The 12,488-nt window shown below is 38.5% G+C and overlaps 1 protein-coding gene across 1 annotated transcript; it reads left to right on the top strand.

Moving 5' to 3' along the window:
- Positions 1–3,745: 3,745 nt before the first annotated feature.
- On the top strand, positions 3,746–8,165 carry LOC149851349 (auxin efflux carrier component 5-like). Its single transcript, XM_090014801.1, has 5 exons — positions 3,746–4,537; positions 5,100–5,185; positions 5,372–5,529; positions 7,386–7,462; positions 7,744–8,165. Exons 1-5 carry the CDS (start codon positions 3,855–3,857, stop codon positions 7,814–7,816), a joined length of 1,077 nt encoding a protein of 358 aa, XP_089870927.1. The 5' UTR covers positions 3,746–3,854; the 3' UTR covers positions 7,817–8,165.
- The last annotated feature ends 4,323 nt before the right edge of the window (positions 8,166–12,488 follow it).

Raw genomic sequence — 12,488 nt, 5'->3', positions numbered from 1 at the left:
TTGCTTGTGTTGAAGATATTTATTACTTTATTGTGCTTAAACTTTTGAGTTATTTAACATTGTTGATGTATTATATTATGTATTAATCTGTGTTAATCCTTGCAGGTTTGGATATAAGAGCATATATCCATTGGAAGGCCGCTAAGACATGATTGTCTCCTTGAATTTTCTCGTACTACAATGTGGAGTCCGTCACACAATGAAGATGATGAGAATTATCAAAGAATGTTGGGTCCTCACATGAGAAGGGCCCGTAGCACTGCATCATTGTGCATGCTGACCAGGTTACATGTAAGTATTTTTGAAATAATTTCTTATCTTTTTATAAATAATACAATATAAGTCTAGCCATAAATAAAACTTTGTTATATAAGTAAAGTGGTTCCTTTACGAAGATGCAGAGGAGGGGGAGGAGGATAATCAAGATGTGATTGTGCAAGCGAAGGACATCACGAGGAGGGACATTTGGTTGCACAACATGAATGAAGTTGAGCACCAAATGGCAAGCTGAGTGGTCCGACAATTTGAGTTTTTTAGCAACCACCCTATTGCCCTCGCATAGTTAGCAGAACTGTGTCGATGACAATGAATGATTTGGATAAATGATTACCCTATGATATTCATCTCTAAACTTGAAGACTGGCATAATGGTAGCAAAGACATTTGTTTGTCATTCATGGTACGTGCCTATGATGAGGGGGATGTAGCTACTGACAACTTATAGTTTGCAAGCAGTCTCTCTTCAAAGAGGAGCATTGAGAAGGAAGAAAAACTTGGGGTGAAGAGTCTGAAGCACAAAATGATTGCAAGTGGAGCGGAAGGTGAAATGACTCTTGCATTAGCTGAAAACCGCATGTTGAAAGAGTTGCTTCAAGCAAAGGAGTCCATTATACGAAATCAAGTTGACCTTATCGCTAACAATAATAAAGTCATCGATGAGATACAAGCGTTCTTAACGCAACCACATAAGTGAGTTTGGTTTTGTAAATCAGTATAATTAAGTAAAATAATATTTTGTAAATAGTTGTCAATGACCAACAAAAGCTCTTCTTGTCTGGTAGGAGCAGCCATGCACGTCACCTTCTGTTGAGATGTTGCAAGTTCAAATCCCAATGGTATCAATGTATAACTGGTAGGAGTATGCCTAATGTCAGCTTGCCTTTCAAAAATAAAAAAATAAAAATAAATTGTCAATGTGGTTGTAATTGAATTTCTGTTTAATAAAATTTAACTAGTTTGAATTATATATACATAGTTTGAATGTAACGTATTAACTTTGAATTGTGAATGAATGCATATAGTTTTGTGAATTGCGTTACATATTTCAAATGTATATACCTATAAATTTGGATGTTACATGTGAATTTGAATGCTACATGTTACAAAAACAACTTTATATGTGATTCAACAAATATACGAATGTAAAAAAATTTGCAAATAAAAAATGTTTAGATCACCTCATATTTGCATATCTCTTTAAGGATCAGTTAGTTAAAGAAGAGCAACACAGTTATATGTAAACTTCATTCTACATATGCAAAATTAGTGAAATATTTGCAAAGTTTTGACGGTTTTAGTTACAAGAAGTTCACAGATTTGGTTATGTGAACTTCATACTATATAAGTATATATGTGAAGTTAGTTTCTGAAGTTTCAATAGGTTTCAGTTACAAAAAGTTTACAGATTTGGTTATGCGTACTTCGTACTATATATATGAATTTAGTGAAACATTTATGAAGTTTCAACAAGTTTTAGTTACAGGATGTTCATAGATTTGGTTATGCAAACTTCTTGAGGTCCACACAAAAATTGTGCGAATCTATATTTTAGTGAGAGTTTGCGATACCCGGAGAGCGTACTGATATATTGTGCGAACTTCAGAAGATTCGCTCGTGTGAAGGGTAAAATGATCTTTTTAAAGCCATACATTTGCAAAATTTGACATATGACAAATTTTAAAACTTGTTGGGCATTTAAGAAAACATGTCATTTTTGTCGTAGCAGCACGATCATTTTCTGTTATGAGCTCTTCACCATCTGAATCCGAATTTGAATTCGAATCCAACATCCAATTAGTCAAATATGGTATTGGTCACTTCCGGTCCGAATCCAAACTGTTTACATCCCTAGCACTGGCAGAGCTTGAATGTTGTGTCCAACACCTGCATGGCACCGAAGTGGATCCGATCTATCTATAGTCCATCCAAGAATTGAGTGTGGGATACTACTTCCTTTGCTCTATCATTTTGTTCGTTTCTCATAATGGAGGATAACTTCTATCATGCCTCATGTCATCTGAAATTCTGAAACACTTTTAGAAGCAACTAGTTGGTAATGGAGGGCCACCATATGGAGCATATTATGACCCCGTCTATGTGCTTTTATGCTCGGACCATAAGCTAGTACTCCCTTGAATAATTAGGGCCCAACAAGCAAATTGTACCCTGGATCTGAACCATAAGTCCAGACCCATTTAGAGCCTACTTGTGTTATTGGTATATCGTGGCATTAATTCCTAGATAACGTGTCTTATTTCCATCTGTAAACGTGAAAGGAATAAATAGTGCAGATTGGGCACTACTCTTGGCAATGGCAAACACCACAATTAAGAGTTGCAAAATTTCCTCTCATGGAGGCATGTATTCCATATTCCACATTCATGGCTAAAATATATGCTAAGATGGATTTTGACAAGGGGTTGGAATAAGACGCAACATCCTCTAAAACTCTCTCTCTCTCTCTCTCTCTCAAACAGAATAAGGCACAACAAATTTGGAGAATAATCCACCATGTCTAATTCTTATTCTCGTGGAACAAAATTGATGATGTATGACAAAAAGGAGATAAGTTACCTGTGAATTCCAATTAGTTGTCACTCAAAGCACCCTTGTCAAAGGTGACATGGGAAGTTAAGCATAATATTCTGTTTTCTTTTTTTTTCATTTTCTCTATTTATTCAGCCTTTTTTTTCAAGATATATTTTACAATTATGGGTTTACTTAAAGTCACAAAATAATGACAGCCAAATTCATGAGTAATTGGAGATCTTTATTTTTCTTGCATTTTTATTAGCAAAAATAAACAAAAAAATAGAGAATATATTTGAAAAAAGAAATTAAAATGGAAAAACAGATAAAAATAAAATGTGATGCTTTTCCAGTTAAATAGAGATGTAACAATAAGTATAGTGATTTATTTTGGCAGTTTAATACAGTGACCAAAGAATATCCTATGTTTGTCACTATGCTTCTGAGTGAGCAAGTGTAAAAAAAATTATTCAAATTTTATTTTTTCATGATGCTAAACCTTTTCTTTTAGTATTGATTCTTATATAATGGTTTGGTTTTTCTTTGCTATAATCTTCACTTATGATCGCCTAACAGTTACTGCATTTTCAATTTTCAATTTCTAATTTTCAATACTATTTCTCCTACACCTTTAATTTCCTTATTTTCCAAAAGATGCAAAATGTTTTTAAATTCCTGGCATTAAAGTGGCTTATATATCTCCACGGTTTCATGTTCTATGCAGCAATGATGCACAAGAAGAACAATATTGAAAGCAACGTCGTGTGTTTTTCCCATAGGAAAGAAAGCAACAACATGGAGATGAATGCTTCCAGCAATTTCTTGCATGTAATGATTACCCAATTGGCCATGAGAATCCTATAGCAAAAGAATCCCACTAACCAACACCTCATCATCCACTGCATATAAATAGGAAGCAGCGAAAAAATGTATCCAATGCCTTCACCAGTCACCATTTAAAAGGCAGAAGCAAAATCAAGAGTGGGAGTCTTCAGACTTCCATTACAGCAACAATCCCTTTCTGAAAACAAACAAAGGAAAGGAAAATGATTGGATTTAAGGATGTGTATAATGTGGTGTCTGGTACCTTCCCTTTATATGTCCCTCTATTCCTCGGCTATGGCTCCGTAAGATGGTGGAAGATCTTCAGTCCCGAGCAATGCATAGCCATCAACAAGCTTGTTACCTTTTTCACCCTCCCCTTCTTCACCTTCGAGTTTGCATCGCATGTGGATCCTTTCGACATGAATTATCGCTTCCTCGCTGCCGATGCGCTCTCGAAGGTGATCATACTGGTGATCCTGGCTCTATGGGCAAAGTGCAGCAGTAAAGGGAGCTATTGCTGGTCCATAACAAGTTTCTCTCTGTCTACACTCACAAACTCACTGGTTGTGGGTGTGCCCTTATTGAATGCCATGTATGGGAAGATGGCACAAGACCTAGTAGTGCAGGTCTCTGTGGTGCAGGCCATTGTGTGGCTCACAGTGCTACTTTTTGTGCTGGAGGTCAGAAAAGCAAGGAGCAATGTCATATCTGTGATGGCTTCCAGCAAGGATTCTCATCTTGTGTCAATTGACATGACAAAGGAGTCACAAGGAAATGAGAGTAGTGTGAAGACTGAGAAGCCTTCAGTGAGGACGATAATGAAGGTGGTGTGGCTGAAGCTTGCTCTCAACCCTAATTCTTATGCTAGCATTGTTGGTGTTGTATGGGCTTTTGTCTCTAATAGGTAAGCTTCGTACTTAATTTGGATAACTTTTACAAACTCTTATAAATTTAGATTTGATGTGGAGAAAATTGTAATGCAAATAGGGAAAACAAATACTTAGGTCCAATTTTTTTGAGAAAATGTTGCGAATGTATCATTTTGAAATTTGAAAAAGGTAACAGTACCCAACACCATATATATGCAATAAGTATATTTTCTGTTCTAGTGGGATGATCTTGAACTACTGTAAACCCAAATCTAAGATTCATGAGACATAAGGATGCCATGGTGTTTTTGTTGGTGATAAGTTTGATCTCAACTGAAAATTTATGTTAGTATCTCTTTTTTAAAAGTGTAGCTTGGGCAAGATTCAAAAAGTGATGCTAGCAGGTTTTACTGACTTAACAAGCCCACAACATTTTCTAAGATGGCATATTAGGCCCTTTAGATATGGGATCTAAAAGATGGAAGTATGGTACCGAGGATGGGATATATAATTGCTATTTCTTTAAGGAGATCATAGTTGCTCCTTTTCTATTGATTGATAACTGAATATCTCTTGGTGCCCATAAAAAATTCACAGGTGGCACTTTGGTATGCCAAGTTTGATGGAAGGATCTGTAACCATATTGTCTAAAGCTGGTGGAGGAATGGCAATGTTTAGCATGGGTGAGTCTGATCATGTTCGCTTGCAAATTGCGTAGCTCTTCATCCTTTTTGGTGAAAACTTGTGAAGAAATGCATCCAAATGTTTGCATGCATGATGCTTCATCTTCATCAAACCTTGCTCTAACAGCATGAACAATGTTCAGTTAGTGATTTTTGTGCTTACTTATAGGGTATTTGGTTTTGCAGGAGTTTTCATGGCACAACAAGGGAAGTTTGTAGCATGCGGGCCGAGCTTAGCAGTGTTTGGTTTGGTCTTAAGGTTCGTTGCAGGGCCAGCAGCTATGGCCATCGCATCCATTGTTGTGGGTCTGCGTGGGACTGTTCTACAAGTTGCCATCATTCAGGTTAGCTTTAACAGTTCATGCCAACTGTGGAATCATTAACTGCAGTCGTACTAGCTCTACGGTGTTGGATCGTGCAATTTATCACTCTAGAATGGGAACACACGTCTGCGTATTATATATATATATATATATATATATAGAGAGAGAGAGAGAGAGAGAGAGAGAGAGAGAGAAATGAGTCCGTGCTAAATCAATTTGGTGCTAAACTGCATGCTAAATGGGATTTTTGGGCTTCTCCGGTGCTTTTTATGCAGTGCCGGCCCCATAAATGTGATGGACATAATTGATTAATAAGAATCCACACCTGCATCATGTGTTTTCATGAAAAAAATGATGTTTGGAGCCTAAAAAAATTTACAAAGACGGTTGATTTTTTGAACTTTATAAAAGCGCACAAATGTGTTGGAATCAAATGCTTCAAGTGCTGATCCCTCTAAAATCAAGTAATTAGATCACATCTGTACGGTCAGACTTTAAAAATAAAATGAAAAAAAGTCCAAAAACCCATTTAGTATGTGGTTTAGCACCAAATTGGTTAGGAACGGACCCATTACTCTCTCTCTCTCTCTCTCTCTCTCTCTATATATATATATATATATATATATATATAGAGAGAGAGAGAGAGAGAGAGAGAGTAATATATTGGTTCCAAACCATCTCTTTTAAAAAAATATACTTGTATATGTTTTGTTTAATCTAAACCTATAGATATTTCCATACTTTATTTAGTAGAAAACATGTATTAATTAGTTTAAAAATTTCTCATGTTTAAATGTGTTTTTAGCTCGACAAAAAAATCAATGGTACATGTTACACCTAAAACTTGATTAACTAAAATTCAAGAATTTTTGTTAAACTGATTTGAATGATTTTTAGTAAATAAGCAATGATAAATGCATCAACAAGTTTGAATTACGTAAACAACTCATGCAAGTATGCTTTTCAAAAGGATATGAGACCTAAGAGATAAATGGTATGGAACATACACATAACTCTCTCTCTAGTAATGGGAACATGCAAAATGGGTCTAAGTTTCCTAACATTTTTTTTCACAAATCTGGCCTCGCAGATGCATTTGGCATAGTTCGTTTGCTTCTAAACAATGCCTAAATCATATTTTTTGATAACAAAAGATTTTTGGGCCTTAGACAAACAATCTGGCAAATCAAACCCTTTAAAAACCTATCTATATCTATATGTTGAAATTGGACGATTCAAGAGCTGATTCCTATGAAATCCAGTGTGTAGATTACATCTGTATAATTAAAATTAAATAAAACAAAAACACCTCAATTTTGCATATTTATTTGTACTCGTTTGTGGATAACTGAACATATTAGGCCCCATTTCTCGTTCTGCACCATAGGTTTTAAGTGTTTTATGACAGATCTGAACCGTTAGATGCGTTTAGCATGCTCGATTTAGTGAGAATCGACTCTTGGATCATGTTTTTTTTATGGAAAAACATATTTTTATGAGCCAAAAAAAACTAGTACCTTCATAGCCATTGATTTTGGATCACCGAAAAAACCTGTATACAGGTTAGATACAAGCAATCCAAAAATCAGTCCCCTCTAAACAAAACCTATAGATCATATATACGGTGTTAGACTTGAGAAAAAAAAATACTTAAAACTACAATTTTTAAAGGGGCCTAACCATGAAAAGGGAGGCCTAAGGAACGCATTACTCTTGTTTATATGTTTCATTTTGTTACAAAACATAGGATCATGCCAAAGTGTAACCCATCTTGAGTGGGGTGGCAGGTTTCCTCATTCATGGTTATCTGATCCCTACTAGATCATATACTGCATGAGAAAAACAAGTAACCATGGCTGTCTCAATTCTCATGACAGGCTGCAGTGCCACAATCAATCACCTCATTCATCTACGCGAGGGAGTATGATTTGCACGCCGAGGTGCTTAGTACAGCGTAAGTCTCTGCTCCTAAGCGAAGGAGGATCAGGTGCAATGTGATTGCATACTTTTAGTGTACTTCGGCATCTGATCACCTACCATCTTTGGGATACAGCCTGTCAGCTGTCAAGTCCAACAGCAGATGATGGGTGATCAGGTGTAGCAGCATACTTAAAGTGTACAATCACATTGCACCTAATCTCGATTACTCCTGCGCTCTAGCTCTTTTCGTTGCGAGCATGTTCTACACTCATGTAATCTCATATTGGTTTAATCTCATCTTGGTTTAATTTGCAGGGTCATTTTTGGGATGCTTGTGTGCTTGCCTCTGCTGATCGCTTACTATGTGCTGCTTGGGTTATTGAATTGATGGCAACTCCAAGGGTTGGGCAAATTCATAGATGGCCCTCCAATAGTATCTCTAACTACATAGCTTCACTAAAAAGTTTTTGATACTTTGTAACCCTCACAATAAGTGTTTTTTGTGTCTTCAATGTTCATGAGAACATGTACACATACTCACATAATTATAAGTGCTAATTTTGTCTAAGCTCGGTCTTTCAACACCGTTTGGTAGGCTAGACTAGGGGTGCAAATGGGTCAGATTCAGGCTGGATCTTGTTAGATCCGGATCTAAATCCAAAATGTAAACTGTAGATTGGAATCTGGATCCATAACGAATCAGATCCGAGGAGGTGAGATTGAATTGGAATTCGAAATGCATATGGCAGTACTGGGTCCGGAAAAAATAGAAAAAAATAAGCTATTTACATGTGAAAATTGCAATGGGGTCGGATTTTGATTAAGATTAACTCTAGATCTGACATAAAATACTGATCTAACCAAAAGTAATCTAATTGAACAGATCCGAATCCGATCTGAATGAACATTTGGAATTTATTTAAAGGATTCATATCCAAATATAACATGTCAGACTCGGATCAGATATCTGACCATATCCGATCCGTTTGTCCTAGGCTAGACACATTGCAAGACGATTGTTTCCTGGACAAGAGAGGTACGACTCTATTGTGCCAAAAATATGAGGATGCAATTGAGGCGGGAGGGAAGCGACAATCATTTCCGTTTTTGCCTGTTGTTTGTTCCCAGTATAGGGCCCACATGGAAGGGAACACAACAGTCTAAACGGCCTCTTCAAGGCACCAAGCTCTAGACCCAGTTTTAACTCTAATTCACATATTTGTTGAGAAAAAAAGGGACCTTTCAAACACCACCCCAAAACAATATATAGGACTTTATATGTTTTCTCCTATTAACGGGCAATTCAGCAAGCCATTTGTTTTAATATGATATTCTAGAATTTCTAAGATTTTCCAGTATTGCTCCCAAGAAATTTTTGATCTTGTTTGGCATCCAGAAAGCTCATGTTTGATTGCTTGTACAAGATTGGATAAAACAGTAGAACATAACACGGAGAACACACGTTCTGTCTATTCTGTAACAATTGTATTTCGTTTAACGATTATTTTGACTCAAATAAAAAATCATATTTTTTTAATATAAAAATTTTAAATATAGAAAGCTCTAATCAAATCAAACAATAATCCAAACCATAACTTTAAAAACCCTAACTCAAAACCCCAAATTGAAAAGAATTAATTCAAAAAGCCTTAATTCAAGCCCTAAATTGAAAAACCCTAATTCAAAACCCTATATAAAAGTCATAATTCTAAACCCTAAATAACAAAACCCTAATTCAAAACCCTAAATTGAAAATTATTAATTTGAAACCCTTAATTCAAACCCTAGTTCAAAAATTTGTAGTTCAAAACCTAATTGGAAAATCCCTAGAGAGAGATCGTGTGTTCGTGTGTGTGTGTGTGTGTGTGAGAGAGAGAGAGAGAGAGAGAGAGAGAGAGACTATAACCATCAACATTACGAAAAAGTTCAACCAACATTAAACCTGCCAGAAACACAAAAAAGGCCCTAGACATGCCTAGAAGCTCAGAAAACAAAAATTAAAAATAAAAGACACAATAAACCGATGAGATTCATCCTGGATCAGGTGGGAGACAGAGTGGCAGATTGTGCTGAAGATCTGGGAGACTAATGCGCAGAATGGCATACACGTCTGCCAAAATCCAGTTCACTAATTTATTGAAAATTGCCGAAACTTGCTGAAAAATGGCATTGTTGTGAGTCATCCAAACGGCCCACCAGGACGAGAGTAGCCACGTTCGCCAAATAATCTGCCATTTATTGCAACTGCAAACTGGTTGAGGGCCCCACAACAGGTCGACAGCGCATGACTCCTATCGTACGCTGACAACCGGCTTATTCCAGGTAACCTTAAAGATGTTTTGAAAAATAAGGCACCCTCAAAAAAGGTGAAACACAGATTCTTCTGCCGCCTCACACAACACACATTTACTCGGAAGATGGAAGCCGATGGATTTGAGGAAGTTGTCCGTCTGCACTCGTTCGTGTAAGATAAGTCATGCCAGGAAGCGTGAGCGAAGAGTCGGTCCCTTGCCCCAGATAAGGCGCGCAGGAAACCAGTCCACCCCCGAAGGAAGGAGAGAGGTGTAGCAGGCTTTTATGCGGAAAGATCCATTAGGCGCAAAGGCGCGGCCAAAGAACTGGGATTGTGGGCCATCATTGCCATCATTTGAAAGAACAACCGACCAAGCTTTGATCCATGAATGACGCAGTTGTGACACGGTTTGTCGAATCACACGGTGTCCACCAAACAATGATTCAACAACCCCGTATTTAGTGAGAAGAACGCTTGCACACGGGGACCCTGGTTGGTGCGCAAGACAACTTTGCTTCACGACGAACATCATACTCCTCAACCTGGGATCCGGGACCCCCAAACCCACCCTATAGAGAAGAAGCCTTAGGGTTTCCAACCCCACCAGGTGACGCTTGATGTTGGTACCTCGCCCAGACCACAGGAAGTTCGCCAACACCTCAAAGAGCTTTTTATTGACCCCCATAGGCATCCAAAACATAGACATAAAGAATTTTGGCATAGCATTTAAAACGTGTTTTATGAGAGTAAGTCTACTAGCAATAGAAAGGTAGAAAGCTTGCTAAACTGATATTTTATTCTGAAACCTTTAAAGACTTGTGTTCTAGGCTGCCGTTGGGATACGCATGATCTGGAGCAGCAAACCCAAATAAGAAAAGAAGTTTTTTGAGATAGCGCGTCCGAAGATCCGTTGGCCCATGGACAACATAGACATAAGGCATTGACCATGGATAGACAACACTTATCATTGTTCAAAGATAAACTTGACATCGATAGAAAAAAAAGAAGGATAAGCTTGAATCTTAACATTTGTTGGATGAAGGCCCTACCGAAAATAATCATGTCATCGTCGTAGGTAAGGATATGACTCGAGAACTCCTGGATACCGAGGGAGTCAATTAGACCACACTCCACTACTTTCTTAAACAAAACCACAAGGCCTTCAGAAATGGCGTTAAAGAGTAAATGAGACAGGGGGCATCCTTGCCGAAGACCACGACCAAGTTTGAACTGCTTGCCACGGACCCCATTGATCTGAATTTGGGACTGGGCATTGGTAACCAGCTCACACACCCATCTAGAGAAGCACCTACCAAAACCAAAATTTGCCAGCATGTGGAAAAGGAAAGACCAATGAACCAAGTCGTAGGCTTTATGGAAGTCAAGCTTAAGAGTGAAGAAAGGTCGCTCGCTGATCTTGAGAGAGTGCAACACTTTTGTGGCCAGAATGAAAGAATGTTGCAACCGTCTATGAGTGATGAAGGTGAATTGTGCATCCAAAATAAGTCGAGGAGTGACCGAACGCATCCTATTTGCCATGACCTTGGCGATAATACGATATAAACCCCCTAACACTGATATGGGGCAGAACCGCGAGATGTCTGATGCGGATGCGCCCTTAGGAATAAGAGAAACAATGGCCAGGTGAGAGTGAATCGGCAATCGACCATTGAAATGAAACTCAGCAAAGACACCGAGAATGTCACTCTTAACGCAGTACCATAATATACAAAAGAAATCCACAGGATACCCATCAAATCCTGGAGCTTTCCAACCAGACAACTCTCGCATGGCCGAGAAGATTTCATCTTCAATGCAAGACACCTGCATCCACTTGGAGAGAGCACGGTCCCTGGACAAGACTAATGCAGGACCCATAGAATCACATGCCGAGTGGCTGCAGGAATACAGGTTAGTGAAATAATTGGTAACAGCTGAGAGGACGTGGTCGCCCGAGTAGGAAACACCTTCAATGGACATAGATTGAATGGCTTGTCTCCTATGCCTATGAGAGGCGAAGGAATGGAAGAACTTGGTGTTCCCGTCACCTGCCTTAAGCCATATCACCCAAGACCGCTGCTTCCAACGAATCTCATCCTTCAGTCGCCAAAATTGCAATAGCAGAGTCTGCTCAGTCGATCTAGCATTGAGGCTTTCAATATTGGATGCAGACAGGGAGGTCATAGCCAAGAGAGACTGATGGATAGAAGACAGTTTGCGCTCTCAATCCCCCAGATTTTGGATTTTGCTTATGTTATTAGAAATAAGCCAAGATTTGATGTCGCAAGATAAGCAAAATAGTTTAACCAGGCACCAGAATGTCGCACGGGTCACATAGCAAGGTCTACTCCAAGACTTGAGGATGATCGATTCGAAACCCGCCTCCTTAAGCCACCATTGCTCAAATCTGAAGGTTCTGTAGTCGGAGAATTCATATCGGATAACAACCTGACTATGATCCCAGATGGATGGGGGAAGTAGACAACACAAGATGTCATCAAGAGAGGCCAGCAGATCCGGGGATACGAGCACTCGATCGAGCAGATAGTAGCATGGGTGAGATCGTCGATTGGTCTAAGAGAAAGCTTCACTGATATGGGAGATGGGGTACAGCCGGTGCATATGAATAAAGTTTTGGAAGCCAATCATGGAAGTCGAGTAGGAAAACTGAATGCTTGAGTCCTTTGACGACAGCAGGCAGTTGAAATCTCCCATGATAAGATGCTGCTTCCTGAAGGATTCAATGACCCTATTCAGGTCTGACCAA

The sequence above is a fragment of the Nuphar pumila genome, chromosome 1 (assembly GCF_984573655.1).
Source record: "Nuphar pumila chromosome 1, dmNupPumi1.hap1.1, whole genome shotgun sequence".
Taxonomy (NCBI): domain Eukaryota; kingdom Viridiplantae; phylum Streptophyta; class Magnoliopsida; order Nymphaeales; family Nymphaeaceae; genus Nuphar; species Nuphar pumila.
Note: the sequence above shows the minus strand (reverse complement) of the source record. Positions and strands in the feature narration are given on the sequence as shown.

What these genes read in the sequence shown, in the direction of transcription:
- LOC149851349 (XM_090014801.1), top strand. Translation starts at nt 3,855, where the DNA reads ATGATTGGATTTAAGGATGTGTATAATGTGGTGTCTGGTACCTTCCCT. An exon ending in AATGGCAATGTTTAGCATGG is followed by an intron (nt 5,186 to 5,371) that starts GTGAGTCTGATC and finishes TTGGTTTTGCAG; the next exon opens with GAGTTTTCATGGCACAACAA. An exon ending in TACAAGTTGCCATCATTCAG is followed by an intron (nt 5,530 to 7,385) that starts GTTAGCTTTAAC and finishes TTCTCATGACAG; the next exon opens with GCTGCAGTGCCACAATCAAT.